Here is a 25,967-nt window from a genome sequence, read left to right as displayed (position 1 = left end):
GGTCCCGTGTACCCCCCCAGCCCCGCTGGCGCTCTGCCCCCGCCCAGTGCCTGCTCCCAGTGCTCCCAATAAAGCTTCCCAGTTGGGCCCGGGGCCGTTTATTGGGGGGACAATGGGGAGGGTTTTGGGGGGCGGGCGATGGGACGGATTTGAGCAAAGGGAAGGGGACAAAGGGTGGGGGCTGGGCCCGGGGGGAGGGGTCGCTGCCCGCGGATCCCGCAGTGCCCGGTGCGGGACGAGCTCCGTGCGCTGCTCCATCTCCATCCCCCGTGGGAGGATCCGCGCTGGATAATCCCGGGTGACCCCAAGGGTCAGAGCCCCCCTTGTGGGGGTCAGAACCCCCACACCTGGCTGGGGGTTCCACATCTTCCTGGCCCCCCCGTGGACACCTCGATGAAGGCCGGGGGGTCCCCGCTACTTTTCTTGTTTCTGCTCCTCTCCTCATCTCCCCCTCCTCTTCCTCCCACCTCTCCTCTCCCGGTTCAGTCGCTCCTCCCGCTCCTCCTCGTTCCTCCTCCCGCCTCCTTCCCCTCTTCTCTCTCACATCCCCCGCCCCTTCCTCAATGGTTTCTTGAAGGGTCCAGTTCCATCTTCCCTTGGCTACTGCCCTGAGAGCTTTTCCAGCTGACTTCACTACTGCACTCTGAGACTGAGAGTGGGGAATCTTGGTGCTTGGTTTCCTCATTCCAGCTGCCTTTGACAGGGTTTGTTTCTGTCCTCAGCTGATTTTGGCCTCTGCGCTCAGCTCAGCCCTGAGCAGGACCAGCGCAGCTCCATGGTGGGCACTGCTCACTGGATGGCTGTTACCAGGCTTTGCAAGGGTCTTCAGGGGTGAAGAGATAGATGAGGGGCTTAACTTCATGATCAGAAGGCTGGATTTATTATTTTATGATATATAATACATTAAGACTATACTAAAAGGAATAGGGAGACAAGTTTCAGAAGCTGCTATGCTAGGAATCGAATAGGAATGAATAACAGAATGAATAACACAGAGCTTTCTCTGATCTGTCCCAGAGAAAGATTGGTCTTTGATTGGGCCTTAATTGTAAACATGGAACATGGGCCAATCACAGGTGCACCTGTTACATTTCACATCAGCAGAGCACCACTGTTTACATTCTTCTTCTGGGGCCTCAGCTTCCCAGAAGGGGGAAAAGTCCTAAAGAAAGGATAAATCTTTTCACAAAAGATGTCTGTGACAGATGGCCCCAGAAGTTGTGACCAGATCTCCTTATGGCCCCAAGGTGGACGTCTGGGCCTTTGGCATTGTGACCATCGAGATGGTGGAAGGAGAACCTCCTTACTTCAGGGAAACGGCGGCCATGGGAAGAGGCAAATTCTGCAGTGGCTGCAGAGGCCTGTGAGCACAGGGGGACCCTGCACTGGGAGCAGCAGCTGGAGGTTTCTGCACATGGGAAGGGAATTCCCAGAGGACTCCAGCCTCAGCACAGACGAAGATTCTGCAATCTCCAGCAACAATTTGCTTTGGGATTTATGTTGTTGCAGCTCTTGTGGCTGTGAGGATGACCTGAAAATGCGAAACAAGTGCATCAGGTCTAATGTTACCTTGCAAGAAAACCCCACACCAACCCCACATCCCAGCCCCAAACCCAACAAGTTTTCTGCAGGAGTTTCTAAAATGGTTTTGTGAGATGATTACCCCCCTAATTCTTCTCACTGGGAAACTTGTTGAAAACATAAAGATGATTGTTTAACATTCCCATAGTTCAAAGTATTTCTTTCCTAGTCCAAGCTACTTTCTCTGTGTCACCAAGCCTGAGCTTTCAGCATCACAAACCTTCTGTTTCTTGCCTGGCAGTTTCTGGGATGGGGCATCAGGAATGCATTTACTTGAGTGTCAGTGGCACTGCAGAGATGCACTTGAAGTAAGAATCCTCTGAAATACCACAGGCAGACCACACTGACTCTGGAAAATGGCCTGTAAAGCTGGTGTCCACATTTGGAGAAGCAAAATGTGTTATTTCTGATGGAGGTTCCTACTGACAGAGTCAGCCAATGCAACTGGCTCTCAAGGCGAGATCATTTGGATGTTGCAGTGGCTGTGGCAGTCCCAGGGTGTGGGTTTTTTGGCTGGCATAGCAAAATGAGCTGTGAGCAGCATCTGTGGCAGGGAGGAAAGTGCCCCTGGAGCTGGGGCTGAGGCCCGGGGTGGATGTGAGCCCGCGTGGGTGTGAAAGGAGCTGGCAGAGCGCTGAGTTTGCTTTCCCTGCAGGCTCGCGCTCTGATCCGGCAGAACGGGAGCCCGCAGCTGCAGCAGCCCCGGCGCCTGTCGGCTCTGCTGCGGGACTGCCTCGAGTGCAGCCTGGAGGCGGACGAGGAGCGGCGCTGGGCTGCCCAGGAGCTGCTGCAGGTGAGGGCCAGGGGCTGCAGGGGAAGCAGCAGCGCCAGGGAGGGCTTTTCTTGTGGGGCCCCCTCCGACCGTCTCCAGTCTGGCTGCGTTCCACACGCAGAGCAAGCAGAATCCTCGCCTGCTGTGGCTTGGCAGGCTCCTTTGGAGCTCATCTGGGCCTGGTGCCCCACAGTGAGCAGGGACATCTTCAAGCAGCTCAGGGGGCCCAGAGCCCTGCCTGACCTGAGCTTGGATGTTTCCAGGGAGGAGGCACCTCCCACATCTCTGGGCACCTTCTGTCAGTGTTTCCCCACTCTGCTGGTTAAAAAATTCTTCCTTAGATCCAATCTGAGCCTGCTTCCCTCTCCCGAGTTTCAAAGCATTTCCCTTTGTCCTTTTGCAACAGAGTCAAGTTCCTCAAGTTCCTGTGAGGAACTTGACTCTGGAAAGTAACAGTTCATTTCTTTCCTTTTTATCCTTTGGGCAGCCCCCATTTTTATCATCAGCCAAGCCTCTCTCCAGCCTGACCCCTCTGATCACTGCAGCGAAACAACTGAGGGAGCAGCAGAGGAGATGAAGCCCTTGAGAACAGCTTTCGGTTATAGTAGTCAGGACAACTGGTTAGTTATGGTAGTTAGCATTGGTAGTTACTTATGGTAGTTAGCACTGTAGTTGATTATGGTAGTTAGCATTGGTAGTTTATGGTAGTTAGGAGAGAGCCTTTTTGTTATGGCAGTTGTTTGAATAAAAACTCTCTTAACCCTCAACTGCCTTGCCGTGTCCCTTCCTCCTCCCGCTGTGCCTCAGCTGCCCAGAGCAATGTGAGGGGAGAGCGGGCCCAGCCTGGCCCAGAGCTGAGCCCCAGCAGAGCCCTGGCAGAGCCCAGAGCAGCCTCGGCACCTGCAGAGTCAGCCTGGAAGGAGGCGCTTGGAGCCTTCTCGGCTGCACCCGGCTCTTGGTTACAAACTGGGTGTGCTGGAAAATGCCACCGGCTCTGCACGAGGGCAGAAGGGGCCCGGGGAAGGCCCAAGTGCTCCATGTAAGGGAAAAACCTGCCCTGGGTTTGTTATAAATAACTGGGTAGTGTTGGCTTTTGCTATTATGTACTGACTTCTGCAAAATATTCTTAATCACCCGGATTTTGATCGAGTACAGTTTTTAATCACTTTTAACTTCTTTTGCTCTAGTAAAATTTGTCAGTTTTTTGTGGCCAATGCCCTGGGCCCTGTGTAGCTCATATCCTCAGAACGTCATTTATGGATGATATTTAAGTTTGTGGACAGTGTGAAAAACACATTATAGTTTGGGCTTTTGCAAAATATTAAAGTGGATGCCATGTGGTGTGCATTAGAATGTTAACTATTGCAGAAGTAGCTGCAGTTGTGAAATAATAATTAATGCTTTTATTTTTGTAAATAACTGACAATAACACTTCAGAGATATTTGTGAAATAGCTAATGTTCATTTCAAGTACTTGTGGAAATAGCTAAAACCCTCTGCATGGTCAGACAACATTTAAGGAAGGGATGTGATGAGGACCCCTGCCCCTGCCCCTTCCACTGTCAATAACTGTCACCTGCTGAAATCACAGAACAGGGGCCCTTGTGAGGGAGTGACACACAACCCTCAAAACAGCAATCCACGATTCCTGTATGTGCTCTAAAATGGTGAGTTGGGGGTCACACCAACCTAAAGAATTCCTGGAACATGTAAACGAGTTCAGAGAAATGTTTGAATGTGTATAACCATTATGAATATGTATTTGAACAATACAATGAAAAAACTAGACAAGAAGAGTTGCTGTGGTTAACCGATGTGCCTCTGGCCATCGCCAAGCACCCAGCGCTGTTACTGATTTGTCCCTTATTACTCCTTAATAAACTTTCAAAAATTCTAAAGAGTGAGGCTCCTTTCTCACAAAACCCAAGGTGCTCACCCCTTGTTCTTCCCCCAAAGCCAGGATTTGTTGATCCTAAACTTTGTCTGGATGGAGGAGAAGGAGGCTGCAAGGAAAAGGAAGATGCACTGGTGTGGAGGCCCATGGGAGTCTCAATCTCCCACCCTAGGGGGACTGGTCTCCAATAAGAAGAATAGATTTCAAGGTTATGGTGAGAAGCTTGCTTCTCCCATAGGTCTTTGCAGGCACATGCTGATTTATGGAAAGTTATGTTACCCCATTGGCCTAATTACCCTGGTTAAAACCCTATTACCAATTTTTGGTTTTTCCCTAGAATGTTCTCCCTCTCTGTCCCTCCATTGGCCCTAATTCACTGCATTCCTCTGCCCCTGTTTCCCCATTAGCTGACCTGACCCTTAACTCCTCCTTTGCACCATTTTCCCCCATATCCATTGGACCCAGACCCTCAGCTCCACCCTCACTACCCCATATAAAAACCCCCTGTGCCCTCAGCTTGCACCCTGTCTTTGTCCCTGGGCCCTGTTCAGCTCTGTGCCCTTTTCCTGTACCAATAAACCCAGTTTGCTGCAGATCATACCCAGACCCATCCTGCCGACTTTGTCAGCTTTGTAAAGCAGCCATGAGCTTCGGGCTCCGGAGTGCCGGACACCAAAAGGGCCTCGGCAGCGCCAGGACGCTCCAGGCTGGGACAGCCAGGCAGGGCAGGAGGAATCACTGCCCCTCTCCCCTCTCTGCTGCTCCATCTCCCAGCCCAGCATCGCTGCAGGACAGCCTCACTGCCAACGCCATCCTGCCAGGGATGAACTGGGGGGATCTCCTTCCCCTTCCCTCTGCCATGGAGGCAAATCCCATCTTCTCCTTGTCTGCCCTCCTTCTTCTCCTCATTCTGTCCTACATCCATCCTCGTTCCTTTCCCATCTCCTTCCTCCCTTGTTCCTTCTTGTTCCTTCCTTTCCGCCTCCCTTCTCCTTTTCCCTTCTCCCTGTCTCTTCCTCTCCTTGTCCTTCCTCCCCCAGGCACTGAGCTGCGGACAGAGACCAGGGAGAACAAATCCCTGCCACAGAACCTCGTGGAAGAGGCCATTTGGAACGGCTCCATGGCACAAGAATCCAATGGGGAGGAAAAGGCCCAGAGATCCCACACGAGGAGGGACTGCAAACACAGCCCGGGGAGCTGTGAGGAGGTAAGACCCTCCCTGTGATGGGAAGGGTGTGGGGAATGTGACTAGAGCTTCAGGCAGAGCTCAGCCTATTCCTGGTGCCTCCAAAAACGGCAGTGCCAGATGCAGAGATCCATGGTGCTGCAGAGATCTCCCTGCAGATCCATGGGGCTGCAGACAAGTTCCTGGAGAAGTCTCCGGTGGGAGAGAGCCCAGGGTGCAGCAGGGGAACGACTCCTGTCCCTGAGCAGAGGGAGAAGCCCCGGGGCATGAACTGAGCCCGGCCCCATTCCCTGTCTGCGGCACTGCCCGGGTAGGAGGGGCAGCTGGAAGGAGGGAGGCGTGGGGGAAACCTAGATTTAAGGCTCGTCACTTACTTCTCATTACCCTGCTCTGAGTTTTTGGCGATTTCTGTCAGAAATCTCTCCCCTCCCCGACTCACACACAGGGCTTTGGGGCGGTTTTCTCTTTTTGGGGGAAATCAAAGTGATGCACTGATGCTCCTAATTAGGATAGGTGAAGTGAGGATCCAGGGCTTCCCGCTGAGCCGGAGCCACCGGAGCCGCAGTGGCGGGAAAGCCGTGGCGGGAGCTGCGGAGAAGTTTGTTTGTGTTTTCAGCTCAATCCCTCTCGGGCCCGTTGTTGGGCCGTTCCAGGGCTGCTCCTCAGCTCGAACTCTGCCCTCATGCAGCCTGGGGAACCCTGAGAGCGAGGGGCAGGGCTGTAGCATGTGCAGAGCCCGCCCCTGGCTGCGATTGGGCGTTGGTGCCATCAGTCGTGGTTGTGGCGCGCTGATTGGTGGGAGCGGGGCGGAGCAGGGCCCTGGTGGTGGGCTGAGGGCGGCTGTGGTTCGGCAGCGGCGCCATTGGCGGGGAGCGTGTGTGCGGGCCCGCGAGTGGCGGCAGCGGTCGGAGCGCGGTGAGGCGGCGGCGGAGCTCGGAGGCGGCCGCAGCGCAGGTGGGAGCCGCGCTGGGTTGTGCGGGGGCTCGGGGCTGGCTGCGGGCCTCGGGGGCGGCAGGGGGCTCGGGCGGGTTCGTTGTGCCGTGCCCGGCCCGTGTTGCCGCTGGCGTGAGGGCGCTGCGGGAGCGGCTGCCCGCGGTCTCCTTGCGGCCGCTGCCTCGGCAGGAGCCGCTGCCAGAGCAGCGCTGGCTCGGCCCGGTTGCTGTGGCTGGGACAGAGGGGGCTGCCCCGTGCCTGGGGCTGTGCGGGGAAATTGCCGTAGCCGGAGGTTTCTGTGCGCAGAGGAGACAGAGGAGTCCTGTAAAAGTGACTTTATTGCTGAGCAGAGGGAGAGGCCGTGGGGCATTTGCCGTGTGCTCTCTGCCATTTTTGTAGTTCGCAGCCTCCTTTGTATCCTCATTTTCCCGGGCTCATCTCCCTCTCCCTTTGCCCACTGGCTGAGGTGCTTGGAAGGTTCAGACCTCCCGATCCGCCAACGGCATGTCCTCGTTATTGTGCACCCCCACTTTCGTAAAATATCCGATAATCACGGCTCTGTTAAATCTTTGTTCTTCTGGAATTTCAGGAATTCACCGGGACTTTCTGTGAGCAGCAGTCCCTTTTAATTAGTAACATTTATTGAAGCTGGTGGTTTCCCCCAGTTACTTCCTTATCTACTAATCCCTGGTGCCTCGCTCACCTACTGAATGAGCTGCACTCTCAAGGTGTGGAGCATGGTAAAAAGATGAGAATTGCTGCAGCACTGCAGAGGAGAAACAGCATTCGTTTAACCCATGGTCTGCCAGGGAGCTACAAAACCGTGTCCCCTTCCCATCCTTTCCACGTTTGGACCAATACATGAGCTGCTTAATTTTTCTGTCGTTTTCAGTTTGGTTTTTTTTTTTTTCACCACTTTTCCTTTGGCATCTTTTTGCCAACAGCATTTTGAATAATTTAAATGTCCACAAACTCCTCCTCTTTCTGCTAACAGATGATCTGATCCCATCCCATGGTTAAGTGTTGGGTTCCTCATTTCAGTGGATTGGTCGGCAGGAAGGTCAGGAGCTGGAGCTGTCTGGTTGGTTATTATAGCGAGGGCAGCTTGTAATCTAATGATGCCATTGAAATGAGAAATGGATTCTGTGGCTCCTGATATGAATTGGTTCGGGTTCCCAGGGCCTGGTCGATGGTGTTGTAGGATTTGTTTTCCTGGCCGGTCATCTTTTCCCCCTTTTTGGCTGCTCTCTCCAGCCAGGGCTGCATCAGTTGACTGCTTTTCTCTAACTAAATAATCAAATCCTTGGATTCCCAACTGATTTCCCTGAATTTTTGGTAGCAAAAAACCCCCACTGCTCTAATATACCCTATATAACACAGACAGTGCCAGCACGTTGGAGTGGGCAGAGGGATGATTCCCCTCAATTATTTATAGTGAAGTTTTCCCAACATTCTCCATGTGCTGTTTCCCTTTGCAGCTTCACCCGTTTGTGTTGCAGGGTCAGATATCCTCCCCCTGGGCTCTGCCTTGAGCTGTGCAAATTCCATCAGTGCCAGCAGGCAGAGCTTGGGGTGAGGGGCAGAGGGAATCAGCCCAATTCCTGCCCCAGGCAAGAGACCCAGGTGCATTTTGCCGGCAGTGTTAATTTCCATTTTTAAAGTTCCTGTGGAAGCTGCCTGGAATGAAGCTTCACTTCCTGCTGCTGGTCAATGTTGATGTTTTGTTGCTGGTCGTTATCTCTGTGGGTGTTTTTTGAGCTGTTCCCAGTCTGTTGAGATGTTAAACTCATCTCTATTGAGTGCTGTAATATCCCTTAAATAGAACCTTAAAAATTCATTTCCCCAAGGCACAGACAAACCAAGCCTGAGCAGAGGAATAAGATTTAAAAGAACCAAAACATGGTATATTTTGCAGCAGTGCAATGACAGGCAGCCCAGAGTGTGGGTGTCAGTGAGCCCCAGAGTGGAATTGTGCCCTGGTGTTCCCCAGCAGCTGTGGCAGTGCAGGCCCAGGCAGCGCTGAAGCTGCAGCAGTGGCAGCAAGGCTTGGCCCCAGTGGCTGGAGATGGCAGAGGAGGGTGGCCAGGATTGCAGAGGATTCCAGGCGAGGATCTGTGGGCAGGCGCAGGGGCTTGGCCTGCTGTGGAGCCCTGGCTGCTGCTGCGTTGCCTTCAGGGCAGGCTCAGGGGCGGCCTCCCATCCTCCTGCTGCAGGCGGGAAGTGCAAATCTCCGGGGCTTCAGAGCCCTTGAGGCCAGGCTGAGGGGTCCCCCCGTGTTGAGCTGTGCTGGCGGCTGTTTCTGGCCTCAGGGACACTTGGCATGGGCCCCTTGGCCACCAGTGGTGCTGCTTTGCACTCCTTAGGCAGGAGCCGATGTCCTGGCTGGGTGTTGGCAGCAGCAAAGTGCCAGGGCAGGCTGTGTGCCAGCCCAGCTTGCTGTGGGAGAATATCCCTTGATATCTGCTCCAGTGGTTGCTGAAGCAGTGAGAATTGCTTTTGCCCCCCTGTTAGGTGCCATGGTGTCAGCAGAAGATATTGAAGCCTTCCTGCTCAGGGCATTTCAGTGCCAGGCTCTCACAAGCACCCACAGCTGCGCGGGTTGAGCTGAGCATGGGGCGGTGACCTGTGCAGTGTCTGATTGCCCTTCCTTAATAACAGCCTGTCTTGTAGCTCTTTTCCCTTCTGCTGCCCTTGCAGAGCCATCCACAAACACAGTTTCTCCCTCAGACCAGGGAATGTCCCATCATCAGGGAATGTCCCATCATCAATCTGTCCCAGCCTGTGTCTGGAGCTCTGTCCCTTGAGTGCAGTCCTGGGTTCCTTGCCAGCCCCTCTCCAGGCTGTTCAAACAGGAGGCTGGGTTAAACCCTTGCCCTGTCCTCAGTTCTAAATCCTCCTGTGCCATTGAACAAGTTTCATACTGTAATAACCGAGCCCTGCTCATCCATTTAGAGGCTCTTTTGGTTGTCAGAGCTTGAACTTGATGCCAGACTTGAACTGTAGGAGATCTTATATAGAGTTAAATATTTTAGCACAAGAATTCCTTTGGCAAGACCCTGTTACGCATCCACCTATAATTCAAATATTTTTAACCTGTCTGGAAGGCCCAGGCCAGACGCCTTAGTTAATCTTCATTTTAACACTTGAAAATTCTGTGTTTCCTCCTTCTGTCCATCCATCCAGTTTGACTGGCAGGATAGGAGTGTTCTAGGGAGGCATCCTTGGCTCCAAGAGCCCTGCCTTTAAGAGGGACTCAATACCAGGCTGCGAGCCCTTCCTTCCGTCTCTTGGAACAGGGTATAGCTTGTCCTGGTTGCTTTAAAGTAATCTGTAGAGGCTCCATATCTAATTTTCCCTATTTCCCTGGGGCTGCCCACATTTCTGGGTTCACTTCAGCATAGGCCGTGCCTGACATTTGGCACAGAGGTACAACAGAACTGGCCTTTGTATCACTTTTTGTAATATTAATTTGCGTTACGAGTTTAGCGATCAAATGCCTTCCCAGTAAATCATGATAACAATTAGGAGCGGATAAAACTTCATGCATTTCAGACCCATCTCCGACTTCTGCTAACAGTGGTTGAATAAAACCACACATCTTTCCCACTAATCCCCTGAATAATCAGAGACATTTTTGGCATTTCCTCCCCTTAGATCTAAGATTCAGAGTGGATTGAGAGGCCCCTGTGTCCATCAGGAAATGCCTCCTCTCAATGCAGACCCACCCTGAATGCTCTCAAGGACTGCAGTGTGGAGGGTCCCTGGTGTGATGGGAGCTGTGACAGCCCTGCCAATCCATGTCCATCAAGGGGTGGACTTGCTGGTGCTGAGGGTGCTGCTGTCTGTGCTTGCAGTGTCCTTGTGCCCTGCAGCTGGAGCCCTGGTTCCTTGCCAGGGGCTGTTTGGGTGGGCTCTCCCCTGCCGAGGAGGGCAATGCCTGTGCCAGGTGCTTGTGGCCGAGCCCGTGCCCTGGGTGCTGGGGCCCCCTTGGGCCCTGGGGTTGATCCCTCAGGGGCTGTACGAACTGTGCCCTGGCCTTTGCCTTCAGCTTGGCCTTTTGCTGCTCCCTTCTTGCATTGACCTGCTGTGCCTTTGTGCCCAAGTGCTGCAGGGCCTTGTTGTGCCCCTCCTGCAGCCCCCTCAGTGCCTGTGGGTGCTTGTCTTGCTTTACAAGAGAGGTGTCTGCACGGGAAGGCAGAAAAAGCCTCTCTTGGAATGGAGAATGCAAACCCCGTCCTTCTTAATTTTTAGACTAGTGAAATCAAGGGGCTCTCAGGCAAAGATATGGGAATGGGAATACCAGTTCTTTACTAGTGTGTATAATAAAGCAAACAAACAGCAATAGCTGCGGCACTGTCAGCAAACAGAGCCCGGAGCCAGTCCCGGCCTTTGGGCTGCGGTGCTTTCCCCTTGGGTGCAGTTCCGGGCACGGCCGGCAGGGGCGCTGGTGGCTCCCGCGGGGCGGGGCAGCGCATCCCTCCCATGGGAACCTCTCTGAACGGAAATAGAGCAATCCCTTCATCTAACTCTTTCACTTTTTTACCTTCTATAGCCTTTCTCCCGTGTTTCGCGAAAGAATTTGGAGAGGGCTGCCTTTTAACTGAGCTCCTAGTGTTTCGATAAGGTGCTTCCTGTGGAGAGAGAGAGTTTCCCTGAACAGCCGGAGCTGTGGTTACCAAGGGGACGTAACTCAGAGCAGGACGGGGTCAGGGGAGGATATCCCGCCGAGGCTCGGTGGGAGTGTGGGCAGGATCTGCTGCCGGAATCGGCAGAGGGGGATCTTCCCGTGGAGCCCGAGGCGGAGCGTGGGCAGCCCCCAGATGGCTGATGGCGGCTGATCCGGCAGCTGCCGGCAGAGCAAAGGCAGGTGGGAGAGCCCGGCAGCAGCGGCGGTGCCCAGCGCAGGTGGCACGGGCAGGGCAGGCGGGGATGGGATGGCTGGGACCCCCCCTGGGTGCGGTGGGCGCGGTGAGCTCGGAGCAGGCGGCAGGACAGAGCAACCCCCATCTTGCCCAGCATGGGCGGCAGAGCGGCCGCGGGCCAGGCAGTGGGAGCAGGGCACACAAATTGAGCGACAGCGCCGGGGCAGGTGGAGCTGCCCTGGGCAGTGAGGCCGCACCTGGGATGGAAAGCGGGGCAGGCGGAGCTGAGGCGGGCAGCGAGCCGGGACCCGGGACAGGCGCCTGGGCCGCGAACGGAGGGGGCAAGACCTGCAGAGGATCCCACTCTCTTTCTGATTTTTCCTCTTCTTCCCCTTCATTTTATTTCCCCGTTTTCTTTTCTTGTTTTGTCTCGGTTGTTTCTGATACTTTTAAGACTTTTATTCTCCTAAAATCTCCTGTCTAACGTATGGCATATTCTCTTTCTTCTAGATTAAATGGGGTTTTTTTACAAATAAACCCACAAGCTGAAAAATCTAAACTTCTTCTTGGATACTTTGAAATGGCCAACCAACTAACTCAGGGCCTCCTAATGTTGTTTTCCTCATCACCTTTTTATTTATCCTTTGGCAAATTACGGATACATCCTAAATCCAAAACTCCCAGTGCACCCATAGTTCCTTAAAAAATGATCACACAAAGCTTGAGTACCCCAGTGCATTTTCTGATGCATTTCTTCTGATATTTTCCTAGTAAGCACATTTTATTAGGTAATTGTCTTCCATCAAGAGGTTTCCATTTCCCTGATTTATCTTGTTCACTTCCTGTCTTGTTTAATTCTTTTTTCTCTGCTAACCTAAACTTTGGAATTTCCATTTTTTCCTCGTTTGGAGTTAATATTAACGTAACTCTTTCAGCTCCATTTTCTGCTGCATCCTTAGCTTCGTGATCTGCCAAATTATTTCCTCCTCTTTCTGGGGTCTTTCCCTTTTGGAGGTCCCTAATATGTACTATAGCTATCTCTTTTAGTTGATTGTAATGCCTCTAAAATAAGTTCCTCATGTACTAATCCTTTTCTTCTTGAATTAAGTAATCTTTTTCCTTTCCAAATTTTTTACAGGTATGTACTACTCTAAAGGCATACCTTGAATCAGTATATATAGTTCTTTTATTTTGTGTTAAATATTCTAGTGCTCTTTTTAAAGTATATAATTCACAAGTTTGAGCTTACTAGTTTAAGGTTAATTTCCCTTTTTCTGTAGTTTGCATGTTTTTCCCATCGACTACTACATACCCTGTTTTTTCTCGTTTTGCAAGGAGGTGTATCTCTGTTAGCTAACATAACTCCCAAAGGATTATTTTTTCTTTTTTTTCCCTGTATCCTACTTACTGGTTTTCTGTCTCATTTTTCAAGATCTTATCTATTCATCTTCTGCCTCTGTTTTTCACATTCACTAACAACCTAAATACCACTTTTCTTTCAACTACACACACAAAAATAAAAAAGTTTTTCCTCACACTACTTTCAGTCCAATACACCTCCCTCCAAGGAGATATAGTGAAGCTTAAAATACAGAATATACATTACCTATACTTTCATTCATCTACATTCACTCACTTTTATTTCCCATTCCCTTCCACACATTCATTCCCGCCCTCAGGACACAGAGTGGATCCCTGTTGACAGAGAATCGCGGCTCCCTGTGGCCCCCCCGGCCTTGGGGTGGCCTCTGGGTCTCAGTATCTCCGGGCCTCCTGGGAGGGCCCTGACTCTGCTGCCTCCGGTGCCGTTCCCCTGTGGGGCTGATTTGTGTGTGTGTCACTCACACTCTTTAGCCACGGCCCCCTCACACGCCCTGGGGACAATGGCCCGTTTGCAGGTCACCTGTACCTTATGCCACAGCCCCCTCACGCCCAGGAGAACAATGGCTTATTTGTGGGTCACACACTCCTCTTTCCACAGCCCCCCTTCCCACCCACCCGGGAAGCTGAGGCTGATTTTGTGTGTGACTCACTCTCACACACAACAAGACAACAATAAGGTACCTTTTGTTATAAATGATCAAATCGAGAGCCAAACTTATAAGAAAATTTAGCAAAGATTTATTAATTTGTCTGTGCGACTGAAGATCGGTCGTCAAAACCACCACAGCCAAGGGTGAGCGTCGAGCCCGAGTTCGGTGCTGGGTGAACACGGATCTGACCTGCGAATGTCAGAGTCTCCCCCTGTTCACAAATGCTGCCTGACACAGCGAGTTCTTTTACAGTTTATTCTGCTCGAGGCAGAGATGACCGAATGTTCTTTGTGTCTCTTCCCATGCATAACCTTGGCTTTACCTGAGCAGAGGTGAACAAAGACTCAGTCCCGGTGTCTGATGTTGTCAGTAGACTCTGGGGAAGTCAGCATTCACATGCATCAGGATGGGGCTGTGGATCATTGTGGTAGCTGTAATCGACGAGGCGTTAATCACTCTTGGGTGGACCTGGTGACCCGGGGAAGCCAGCGATTATCGCCCTGGAAGCTTCTGTTCTTTCATTAAAAACCCCGATGTTTGTCTCAACCAAGTCCAGGAACTAGATGTATATGAATAAGACACTGCTCCTGTCCAGGATGGTCAAAAGACATAATGTGGATTTTACTATATTTTATACATTAGTAGCATGAATTATCTCTACCATATACTACACTTTCACATCACCTATTACAAGTTTAGGTGTTTCTGGCCAGTCCTGGTGCTCTTGGATATCCCTCAACCCAGCTGTGCTGCCCAACCCCAGATGCTCTTGAGCATATCCTCAATCCAGCAGAATTTTGCACAACCATGGATGCTCTTGGAATGTTAATTCCTCAACCCAGAATGTTTTAATTCTGGATGCTCTTGGACTCTCTTATCCCTCAAACCAGCAGGTTTTTAGGAGCCCCTTTTGTCCCATTTCCTAGTGGGTTGGGCTCGGAAACTCCTCTGCTCCCTTGCTCCGAGGGGTCCAGCCCCTCTCTGAGACCCAGTCCCAGTTACCCCGGGGGATTCTCTCACTCGCTGTGTCTCTTTACTGGCTGCTTCCCTTGAGGAAAGTTGGAAACGCAGTGTGGGAGACTCCAGCACTCACTTGGCAGGAGTGGGACAACCAGCCCTCGTCTCATTCACAGCCCCGAGCAGAGAATGAGGGGAGAAGGGAGCCCGGGAGCCCAAACAGCCCCGGCATCCCGAAATGGGGAGAGCGAAGCGGGGGGAGCTTTTGGCATTGCTGGGACTGCCAGCAGCCTGGGCAGGGCGGGCACCGAGGAGAAGGGGGACCCCCAATCCAAGCGTGACCCCCAGCAGCTGAGACAGGGGGGAACCTCCAAACAGCAGAGGGGAGGGACCAGGGACGGGGAACTCCTGGGAGGCTTTTTCAGGGCTGAATCTGGGTGTTTGGGAGGTTTTTCTGGAGCCCAGATGGCCGGTGACTTGTAGAGATGGACTTGGGCAGAGGGACCTTCAAACTCAGTGTGTTTTGGGGAAGATGAAACAGAAAAGCCTTATAAATATGATTGTCTGGCAAAAGATTTTGGGAATATAGGAAGAATAAGGAAGATTGTAATAAAAGCAAGCTTTGAGATATCTTAGTAAGTGAACAACTGGAAAGCAATGGTGTGGCCCGACTGTAGGTAATCCCCTTTTGATGAAACAATTCTCTCTGTTTGCAGACAGACCCAAGGGTCAGAGCAGACCCCACTAGCTCAATAGAAGGGGTCCAAAGAGGAGTTTTTAGGGTTGAAAAAGTAACACAGCATGGTGATGTAATGATTCTTACAGGCTGTATGTAAATGCTATAGGATTTGTATCTTGTACTGGATTGGTTAGTGAGAAATAGAATATTCAACACAGAAGAAAATTTATTGAATTGTAACAGGACCCTTCCTCCCTTACACTCTTCTCCTCTCACTTTCTTACCCTCTCCCCCTCTCTACCCCTCTCTTCTCTCGGGCCTGCTCCGAGCTGTGCCTGGCAGCTCCAAGCAGGGCCCTGCACCCAGGCCCTTTGCAATAAACCGCAAGTTCCACGCCCTGGCTGCAGAGCTCGCTCGTCTCCGTCCGTCCCGACCGTCCTACCCCCCGACGCTCCTACAAACGCGCTCATCTGTCGTTTTCCCCAAACCAGGATTTCCCATTGCCCAGGCCTTGGAGGCTGCGAGGAAGAGGAAGATGCCCTGGGACACTGAGGCAGGTGAGGAGTGTCATGGTTTGAGCCTGGCACAGAGCCAGTGCCCCCATGAAAATGCCCTCACCCTGGTGTCTGCTGTGAGATGTGACCAGGAATAAGCAAAACAGGCTCCAACTTAAACATAAAGAACACTTTATTACCTAAACTACAGGAAAATAGGGAAAAACTATAAGGAAAAGAAAAAAAAATTGAAAACCTTACAAAAAACCACTTTCCTCCTCCCCACTACCTGACTTTCCCAATCCGATACATTCTCCCAAATCACCAACTGCCCAGCCTGGCACCACACTTTAGTATACTCAAACTTCAGTTCATGAAGAGGAAAGGAGTCCTTCTTGTTCCATAGGCTTCCCCTGGAAACACACTGAAACCTCGTGTGCTTCCCTGTCACTTCGGCACCGCCCGGAAAAAAGTCCTTTTGCCGCTTGTGACATCTTCCTTCCATGCCCAGTGCTCTCACCACTGCGCATGGCCAGAGCTGCTTTTAGGGTTGTCTTTCAAGGATGCCTTGTCTCACTCCAAAAAGGCACAGTCTCTGCTTTGGGACATCTGTCCCCCCCATATTTTTCCAACCCCCTGGGGCCGGGGGGTCCTCACGATGAACCCTCCTGGTTCTGAGCCACTGCTTCCCCCTAAGTGCAGTCTGTGTCACAGGAACAACTGAGTCCATGGCCACAAGAAAAGTCCAGCCAAAAGGCCACTCCAAATCATCTCTCCCCATTCAATCATCTCCACGTTCTTCGGGCCAGGTCCTTGTCTCATCTCATCTCTTATCTCCCTTCTCATTCAGCTTCGAGGAGGATTAGCATTTTTGCAAGGCCCCAATCATGAAAGAAAGGGGTTAAAACTTTCAGTCTCTGTCTGTCCGGGAGCTGCGGCACTCCCACACACGCTGCCGCTCCGGCCGGGCACTCTCCACCCCCTTCTCCTCCTGGGCCGGCTGCTATCACATTCGGTGTCGCCGGCTCTCTCTCTCCCTCCTGGGGGGGGGGGAAATGGCTGCCCGAGGGCTGACTCCCTGGGATCTTCCACCCTTCCATCCTCGAGGGGCCTCCTCACCTCCCATCTCTGTCCAGGCCCAGGGCCTACCACGTGGCTGCCCCTCCCCCGCCCAGCAGCAGCGGCTGGACAGGGGAGGGTGATCTGACCTCTTCGCTTCGACGTCCCAAGAGAGCCTGCCAGGGGCAGAGTTCTGCTTTTTAACCCCTGTGTATTCTCGGAGGTGTGTCCAAACCCCACTGGCTACACCAGGTGCCAGTATCAAACTCTCGAACATCCATTGGTTTGACCACAGCTTCCCAGAATTCCCACTTCTTCCTGGTCAAACCACCACAGGAGGAAGTCAGTGCCCCTTTCCCCTCTGTGCTGCTCCATCTCCCAGCCCAGCACGGCCCCGGCTGCAGCTCAGCCCTGGGGGATCTCCTTGCCCTTGCCTGTGGCATGGAGGCAAATCCCATCCTGTCCTTGTCCTTCCTCCCCCAGAGCAGGAGCTGAGCATGGAGAGCAGGGAGGACAAATGCCCGCGGCAGAACCTGGTGGAAGAGGCCGTTTTGAGCGGCTCCACGGCGCAGGAAGCCAACGGGGAGGAAAAGCCCCGGAGATGCCGCACAAGGAGGGGCTGCAAACGCAGCCGGCGGGGATCTGAGGGGGAAAGAGCCAGCCTGGGCTGGGAAGGCGGCCGGAGACGGAGCCAGAGCTCGGAGCTGGTGCTCCATGAGCAGCTCCATGATGGGGAGAAGCCCCACACGTGCGAGGAGTGTGGGAAGAGCTTCAGGTGGAAATCCAAATTGATTGTGCACCAGAGGATCCACACTGGGGAACGGCCCTATGAGTGTGGGGAGTGTGGGAAGAGCTTCAGCCTGAGTTGCAATCTGATCAGCCACCAGAGGACCCACACTGGGGAGAGGCCCTACGAGTGTTCCAAGTGTGGGAAGGGGTTTACAAGAAGCTCCCATCTCCTCCAGCACTATTGGATTCATAGAGAGGAGAGGCCTTTCCAATGCCCCGACTGTGGGAAGGGATTCAGGCAGAACGCCCACCTCATCACCCACCGGCGCATCCACACCGGGGAGAGGTCCTACGAGTGTGATAAATGCAGGAAGAGGTTTCAGAACAGCTCCAGTCTCCTCCGGCACTATTGGATTCACAGAGAGGAGAGGCCCTTCCACTGCCCCGACTGTGGGAAGGGATTCAAGCACAACTCCACCCTCATCACCCACCGGCGCATCCACACTGGGGAGAGGCCCTACGAGTGTCCCCAGTGTGGGAAGAGCTTCTCCAGCAGCTCTAACTTGACCCAACACCAACGGAGGCACCACTAAGGGAAGCCCTGCGAGTGCCCCGAGTGCAGGCAGAGCTTCGTGCGCTGCTCCAGCTCCATCCCCCACTGGAGGAGGCACTTTGGGCACAGCCCTGGTCACTCACATTCCCTGTGATCCATGTTGGGAACACACCTGGCTGCTTCGCCTTTTCATTTGGCCTTAATTTTCCTCTGCTTTACCTTCATCATTTAAAAACACCCAAAACTGGTTTAAATGAAGGAAATTCATCGAATACATCTGACATTGCATAATTTCTCAGGTATTTTAGAGGGAATTTAGGATTTGGGTACACGTTCTGTGTGGAGTGCTGCTGTTGCTAAGAGGCAGGAATTTGATCTCACCGTTCTTGTGTTGCTAAGAACTCCTCCCCTGACCCAAACCCCAACTCCACCCTTGGCATGCCCTATAAAAACTCCACAGCCCTGCCTTTGCCCTGCCTTTGGGAGTTAAGAAATGGATTCCCAAAGGATCAGCACTTTTCCCACTGGGTTCCCAAAGGATCAGTCTTTTCCAACTGGATTCCCAGAGGATAAATCTTTTCCTACTGTATTTCGAGATGATCAACCTTTTTCACTGGATCCCCATAGGATTCTGACTGTGTCACTGTCTTTTTTTGTTTGTACTACTGCATTTGTATTTTTAATTTTCCTAATAAAGAACTGTTATTTCTGCTCCCGTATCTTTGCCTGAGAACCCCTTATTTCAAAATTACTTATTATAATAATAGTAATAATCATAATAATCATCATCATCATTATCATCATCATCATCAAAGGGAGGGGGTTTTCCTTTTCTATTTCAGTGGAGCCTCCTGAAATGGGGAGACACCCCCAAAGACGGGCCATGTAAAGTAGTTCTGGAAGTATGTAGATTAGTTTATGGATGTGCATGAGGGTCTATGAATAGGCAACAGGCTGATGTAATTAAAACCAGATTAATTAGAGATTTTCTCTGAAAATAACCTGGGGGTCTTGGTGGCCATAAGAACATTTGGCCTTGGTCCTTCTCTCCCATTACATCAACCCGTTCCATATTCATGGCTTTGTTGCATATCCATGAAGTACTTTACATATTCCTTGAAAAAAATTGGCTTAATCCTATCTGGGGGTCCAACCCCCCTCCCAGCTCAATTTGGGGTGTCCAATCCCCCTCCCAGCTCAGTTTTGGGACCCCATACCCATCCCAGCTTAATTTGGGGTTCCATTCCCCTCCCAGCTCAATTTTGGGGTTCCGACCCTCTTTTCCCTGCTCTCCCTCTCCTTTCCGATCGTTCCCCCAGTCCCCTCCCCCGTGTTTGGTTTTGGGGGCTCCAGGCCCCTCCTGCTCCGTTCTGGGCTGCCGACCCCGTTTTGGATTACTTTGGGGTCCCCAGCCCATCCCCAGGGTCACCTTCCCCCCCCTCCCCAAATTCCGATCCTGGCCACTGATGAGTCATCAGCGAGACACTCTCTGATTGGCTGAAAATGACCCCGCGCGGTCTCTGAGTATTTACCGCAGTGAGGCCCTTGGTGTGTGGCTGGCAAGTGATGAGTCAGAGTCGGGCCGGGCGCTGATTGGCTGAAAATCGCTAAGCGGGGCCAGTGCTCTGGATTTGATCCCAGCAACTGGATCGTCATCAGTGCTGCGCGTTCTGATTGGTTGGGATCTGTTTGGGCCTGGAGACGGGAGGAACTGGGGTTACTTGAGGTTTATTTGGGATTGTTTGGTGGTTTTTTGGGGTTATTGATGGATTATTTGGGGTTTCTCTTGGGTTTTACTTGGTTTATTTTTGGTTTTTTGGGGTTATTTGGAATTATTTGGGTTTATTTGGAAGTATTAGTATTAGTATTTTGTTTGGGTTTATTTGTGTTTATGTGGGTTTATTTGGAATTACTTGGGGTTCTTGGGGTTAATGTTGGTATATATGGGGTTTTTTATCGGTGTGCTTGATATCATTTGGAGTTTTATGGCTTTAACTTAGGGGAGTTTTTTCCTTTTTTGGGGGGTTATTTGGATTTGTTTGGGGTTATTTGTGGGATTTCTAGGTATTGTTTGGGGTTGTTTGGGGTTATTTCGGGGTTTTTTCAAGTGTTTTGGGTTTTTTTTAGTTATGTGGGGTCACGTAGGGTCAAAAGCTCCGGGAATGTTTTTCCTGCAAAAATCGGGCATTTTTCCTGAAAAATCCGAGAGTTTTCCCCCAAAAAACCGGGAATGTTCCCTTAAAAATCCTGGATATTTTCCCAGCCAATAGCAGCACTCCCTCCTTCAAACCATCCAATCACCGCGGGTCTCCCCTCGGGAACACCAACCTCTCTGTGCACCGATCCAACCAATCACTGCATGCCTCCCCTCAGACACGCCCACCTCTCTCACCTAACAATCAATCACCACGTTCCTCCTCTCAGCTATTCACGCCTCTCTCGACCTGAACTGACCAATCACCGGGCGTCTCCCCCAGCAACTCCCGCCCTCCCCGTGCTGCTCCAGCCAATCAGAGCCGAGCCCGAAGCAGTGCCCCTGACCCCGGGGCCGGGCATGGAGCGGGCGCCCCCTCCCCCCCGCCCCGCCCCCCGGAACCCCCTCAGGGACCCCCGGGAGCCGCCCCGGGCTCGGGCGGGTCCTGCGGGAGGCGCTGGAGAGAGCGGGGGAGGCGCTGGGAGAGGACGGGGGGCTCCGGGAGCTGCTGAGGAGGCGCAGGGACAGGTGAGGGGTCCTGGAGGGGTCGTGAGGGGAATTTGGGAAGGGGTCTTGAGGAGGTTTGGGGGGGATTTTGGGAGGGTCTGGGGGGAATTTGAGGGGGTTTTAGTGGGGTCTGGGGGTGCCTGGGGGAATTTGGGGAGGGGTCCTCGGGGGGTGTCACGATCCGTCCTCAGGGATGGGTTTCATGATGGTTCATGGATTTGATCTCAGGGTGCAAAAAGAACCGACACGGTACAAGGGGGTTTGCAATGATAATCGAAACAAATGCACCTTTTTTGAATGATCACAGCAAAATGCGATAGAGGGATTAAGGGAGAGAAAAAGAGGAAGAGAGAGACAAAAGAGAGAGAGAGAGAGAGAAAGAGGGGGATAGAGATAACAAACGTAGAGATGAAGTCCTTTGATCCAGTCCAGTCGAGGACCCGCCTGTTGTGTCGGGGAGATCTCAAAGTCTCTCGCTCACTCAGAGGTTTTTATTATGACAACTGTATTGGAAATTGCAAGGATGGGGAAACAGATACAATAAGGAATAGATGTAACAGGTAGTCCATGCTCTCAGCAGTAAGCGAGACCCATTGTCTTCTTGGTGCAGCGGTCACAACCTGCAGGCAAACATCTCGCTTTGGTCAGCTTGCCTCCCCCACACACCTGCCCCGGGCTGGGGGTTTCAGTGCCAGTCCTTGGAAGGAGCAGAGGGGCCTTTTCACATGGGGGTTCCATGTCTCAGTCCTTGATGGAGAGGCTCCTTCCATCTCAGTCTGTCCCGGTGGTTGTAAACCGGTGAGGGTCTTCTGTGGGGGGACCACCTGAAACTCAGGAGAAGTCCAGCCAGGCCGAGAGGTGGGACAGCTCCCAAGGCTGTTGTTGCACAAAGGGCACGGTGCCCCTTCTTCTTCTCCTTGGGCTCAGTGTAGCACACAGCAAACAACACCTGTGAGAACAATGGCTTAGCTACGCTCTCAGGTCTCAGACACATGACTTTCTCCCTTGGAGCCAGAGATTTCAGACAGGGGGGTCTTCTCTTCAGTGGTCCCCCAATGACGATCATGAGGCAGATGAGGGAAAATTCGGACAGACTCTCACATGACCCCATGACTCACGATTGTCTTGAGGGATCTTCATCAGCAGAACTCTCACAAGCAGAAATTGCCAGGATGTGTCTGCTTCCAGTGCTTGTCTTGGCTGTTCCTTCACAGTGCTGGCAGCACCATCAGAGACACAGCACACGTTCTCTCATGCCAGGGTCATCCCAGTCTTCTGCACTTGCCCAGGTGCCTCCCAGGTTCACCAGGGAAAATGGCTGCTGGTGCCAGTCCATCCCCTTGCCCAGAAGGCACCCGCTTGTGTTTGGGCACGAGCTGCTGGCCACAGCCAGACGGGCAGCACCCGCAGCATTGGCCATCAGACGCTGGGCTGATGTTTCTAGCCACAAAGCAAGAAAAACAGCCAGAAGCACACAAGGCAACTTGACAGTATCTCTGTAAGAATGTCATTGTCCTGTGAAAGTCAATAGTGGATGGTGGTTTTGTGCTGCAGAAAATCACTTCCGAGCAAAAATCATTCCAGGAAGGAACAACAGCTTCTGCCTTCTGATGGATAAGTCAATCTGCCACTGCTGTCCAGGCCCATGGCCCCTCCCAGTCTGACCAAGTTTTGGTCTGGGGGTATTTTTGGGGTTAGTCTGGAGGCAAAGATCGCACTGTCACTTGAATAATAGTGGCATATAAATTCCTGGCAACGATTCTTTCAATCAAGAAGGTGTTCAGGGCATCCATTCCCCAGTGTGTTTTCTGGTGCTCCTCCCTTACTAGTGACTACAAGATATGGGAAGGGATTACCAGCTTCTCTTCAATGGTAGCCCGCTCTTCTTGGTTGCATGTCCCTTTTTGATCTTTGATTAGTTTTCTATCTTTCTTATTGTATTCTGGCTTACCTTCAAGGGAAATTTGTCCACCTGGAATCAGAACTCCTTCAATAGTTACCTCACCTTTTGCTGCTTTCTTTGCCTCTCTATCCGCCAGCTCATTTCCTTCTTCCAATTCTGAGCTCACTCTCTGGTGTGCCTTAATATGCATAATTGCTGCCTTTTCAGGCAGCTGAACTGCTTCCAGCAGCCCGACTATCCCGATCATCTCTTGTGCATGTTTGATGTTCTTTCCTTGTGAGGTTGAGCAGTCTCCCCTCTCTCCAGGTGGCTCCATGTGCATGCACAACTCCAAATGCATACCATGGGTCTGTATAGTTTTTATTCTCTTTCCTCCTGCCATTTCTAAGGCAAAAGGAAAAAGAATCAGTGCAATTATTTTGGTCTTCTGTGCAGAGGTGCCTGTTGGTAAGGGTCCAGATTCTGTTACCTCTCTGCAGGTAGTGACTGCATATCCAGCACGTCGCTTTCCACTGGCAACGTGGCTACTCCCATCAGTGAACCAGGTCTCTGCACCATCCAAAGGAGTGTCCTTCAAGTCCGGCCATCTGGAGTCAGTAGCTTCAATGGTCTCCGGGCAATCGTGGTGTGCTGCTTCTCCTTGATCCCACTGAGAAAAGAAGCTGGGTTCACCAGGTTAGTGACTACAGAGTCCTTTGCCCAGCACTGACCTCATACCCCAGGTAGATTATTTTCTGTTTCACTGCCTCTGCCTTTTTTTTTCTTTGATAATCTGTATCCTTGGAGCCCTAGGAAATTCAAAAGGCTCACGGTCCAGGCCACACATGCTTCCCTTGTCTGAGTGGATATCAAGAGATTATCCACATAATGTAATAGCCTTCCTTCTTCTTGTGGAGCTTCCCGGGACTCTAGGTCTTTTGTAAGTTGTTCTCCAAACAGAGCAGGGGAATTTTGAAGCCTTGAAGGCCTTGAGCCCTTCACAATCTATGTGAGCTGGGTTTTGCGCCTGCTTTTAGGGTTTTCTCATTTGAATGCAAAAATTTTCTGGTTGGCTTCATGGATAGGGAGGAAAAAGAAGGCCTCTTTCAGATCTAGAACAGTAAACGAGGGTAGCTCAGGTGCCAAACATGTTAGTAGGGTGTATGGGTTTGCCACAAGGTGTACTGTCTGACCCTAGCTGGTTGTTTTCCTTAACTTGGTTAAGGAAAGGTGCATTCTCTGCCCTCCCTGCTATGTTAGAGGCCCATACCCCAGGAAACATTGGATCCATTATTTTCTTGTTAATTTCATCCTTATTTTCAATTTCAGTTTCACTAATTGTTAAAATTAAGCTCAACATATCTCCATATTCTTGATCCTTTACCTCTAAAATAATCTCTCCATCTTTAAATGTGATCTTTGCTTCCAGCTGCTCCAACAAGTCCCTACCCAACAGGGCCTTTGGAGAGTTGGGCATATACAAAAAAACTATGACTATTTTGATGGTTTGCAAAATATGATTTTTCAGATTGGTCAGTTGCCCCCTTACTATAACATAATCATCTGTTACAGGCATTGAGGCTTTATTTAACACTAAGTTTGCTGCCCCCGTGTCTACTAAAAATTCCATTTTCTTAGCTCCCGTCTTTCTACCCTATCCCAACTCTTTGCCTTAATTCTAAGTGTTGGGGTATAAGGTAGGCTGAACGCACTCAGCTTTAATGATTTCTGCTGGGTTTCTAAAATTACTTGAAACTCTCTTTTCTAATAATTCAAACATCCTGTTACTTCTTTGCTTCTCGTGACTGGCTGCTACTAAATTCCTTAGAGCTCTCTGAGTAGCCTTGGTTTCCTTAGAATAACATAAATAATAAAGTGCCCGTCTTGGTCTCTTCCACCTAAACTCTGCTTTACAAAATCTCATTCTTTCCCAGTTCTCTTCCTGCACAGTCTAATTCAAGCATTGTTTCTACTGACACTCACTTTGCTGCCTTGCAAAAAGCTGTGCCTGTTACAGCAAAAACTCTGATATGCCCACAAACACAGACACAGACACAGACACACACACCCTGCATCTCAAATTCACAAGAGTCAGGGCTTAGGTTGCTGTGAGAGGGGAATTCCTCGAATTCCTTTAATTTGTTTTACCACACTTAAACATAAATCACCACACTGCAGTTTTTCCGCGTAAAATGCGTCACTTGTTGCCAACAAAATCCTAAAATCTCCACAAACACAAGCCTACAATACCACAATCAAATTACCACAATGTGGGGAAAGAATAACACAAACTCCCTGGGAAAGGGGTATCTCTTATGAGTGCCCACTTTCCTTGACACAACCCAACATACAACACTTCAGCATCTACCCACATCAGCTTATCAGCCTCTTCTGGTCCTCACACACTCTGCACACAATCAAAATAACAGCACACAGTAAAATTCCAGGGACCAAGTCCAAACTGCGGGGGCAGAAGGATCCCCTGAGTTCATCTAGCCACAGTTAAAATGTGCACAATCTACATAAATCTCACATCACCACCTTTAAACACAATAAATTAATAAATGTCCTCACCCATGTTTCTCCACTTGTTCCACTACTCCACGGGGTGTTCCCTGCCCTCACAGCCTGCCCCAGCCAGTGCTCTGGGCCTCACCTGGCTGCTTCAGACACGGGTAGAACTGCCCCCGCACACCGTGGGTACACTCACTCACTCACTCAATCTGTTTTATACACCACACACTCACACAATTACAAACACACCAACATTAACCACACAATGCATTAGCCATACAATGTCAGGACACCACAAGCACACAAAGTTCGGGTTCACTCGGCTCTCCCCAGAGTCGCTAGCGGCCACTCCATTGAACAATGAACCCGTTCCCAGTCGCGCTATCAACCGGGAACCTCTGCCGCTGACCGTGCTCCTGGTCGATGGCTGCCTGCAAGCACAGGGACGTGGCTGTGCACTCAGATGTCTCTGAGTGACTTATCAGCAGCCCTATTTCCCCTGGGCCCTTTGACAGACATACCGTGTATCTGCACACCAGCAGGTCATTGTCTGTGTCCGCAGGAGGCAAGCCGAGATGGAGCAGAGCTCCTCCAGGAAAATCCCAGGGAGCGCCCAGGAGTCCGTCCTGCCTTCCGCCCCTGCAGGGACAGTCAATCTCCTGACTGGCTTGCCAAAATGATTAGTGGAAAAAAAGGAGAAACTCCACAACTTTGTACAAAGTCGTAAAGCCGGTATGTTTAGCACTGGACGCATGTGGGAATCGTTGTTTCCCCCTAAAGGACACGTGCACCCCAGAGAATTCCCCCTTGCTTATACATATGCATATAGTCTCATTCATATTCATTTTACAGATTTCACATTACAAGCTGCAATTAGTTTTTATCAGTCCTTGCCTTTTGTGCAGAGACTCTCTAGTCAGCCTCAGCCTTTGGCCCTGGCCTCCGCTTATCTTGCGAGTTTGAGTTCCTTCTCTTGGTCGAGGCCATTCTGTGAGCACAAGATTTTTTCTTTGATTTTTTTCCTCTCTTGTGAGAACAGGGAGTCTTAAGCACAGATAAACAAGTTACAGGCTCGGAACAGCACTTTTCACCTAAATCCAAAAATGCATTTCTATCCTGTTAAATTTCTACTTTGTCT

At 51.2% G+C, this 25,967-nt stretch overlaps 1 protein-coding gene and 1 pseudogene across 1 annotated transcript; both read left to right on the top strand.

Annotated features, from left to right (window-relative positions):
- LOC141725778 (uncharacterized) overlaps positions 1–25,967 on the top strand; it is a 349,911-nt pseudogene that overhangs the window by 72,832 nt on the left and 251,112 nt on the right.
- On the top strand, positions 1,206–18,411 carry LOC141725748 (uncharacterized). Its single transcript, XM_074529782.1, has 6 exons — positions 1,206–1,286; positions 2,237–2,346; positions 2,475–2,545; positions 5,288–5,454; positions 6,288–6,387; positions 16,934–18,411. The coding sequence occupies exons 1-6, from the start codon at positions 1,206–1,208 to the stop codon at positions 17,770–17,772; spliced, it is 1,368 nt and encodes a 455-aa protein (XP_074385883.1). The 3' UTR covers positions 17,773–18,411.

Source organism: Zonotrichia albicollis, chromosome 31 (assembly GCF_047830755.1).
Source record: "Zonotrichia albicollis isolate bZonAlb1 chromosome 31, bZonAlb1.hap1, whole genome shotgun sequence".
In the NCBI taxonomy this organism is placed as follows: Eukaryota; Metazoa; Chordata; class Aves; order Passeriformes; family Passerellidae; genus Zonotrichia; species Zonotrichia albicollis.
The sequence above is the reverse complement of the archived record's forward strand: the minus strand, read 5'-3'. Positions and strand labels throughout refer to the sequence as shown.

Coding starts and splice junctions, on each gene's coding strand:
- LOC141725748 (XM_074529782.1), top strand. CDS start 1,206: ATGGCCCCAGAAGTTGTGACCAGATCTCCTTATGGCCCCAAGGTGGAC. Junction 2,546..5,287: donor TCTGGGCCTGGTGCCCCACA/GTGAGCAGGGAC, acceptor TTCCTCCCCCAG/GCACTGAGCTGCGGACAGAG. Junction 6,388..16,933: donor CGGAGGCGGCCGCAGCGCAG/GTGGGAGCCGCG, acceptor TTCCTCCCCCAG/AGCAGGAGCTGAGCATGGAG.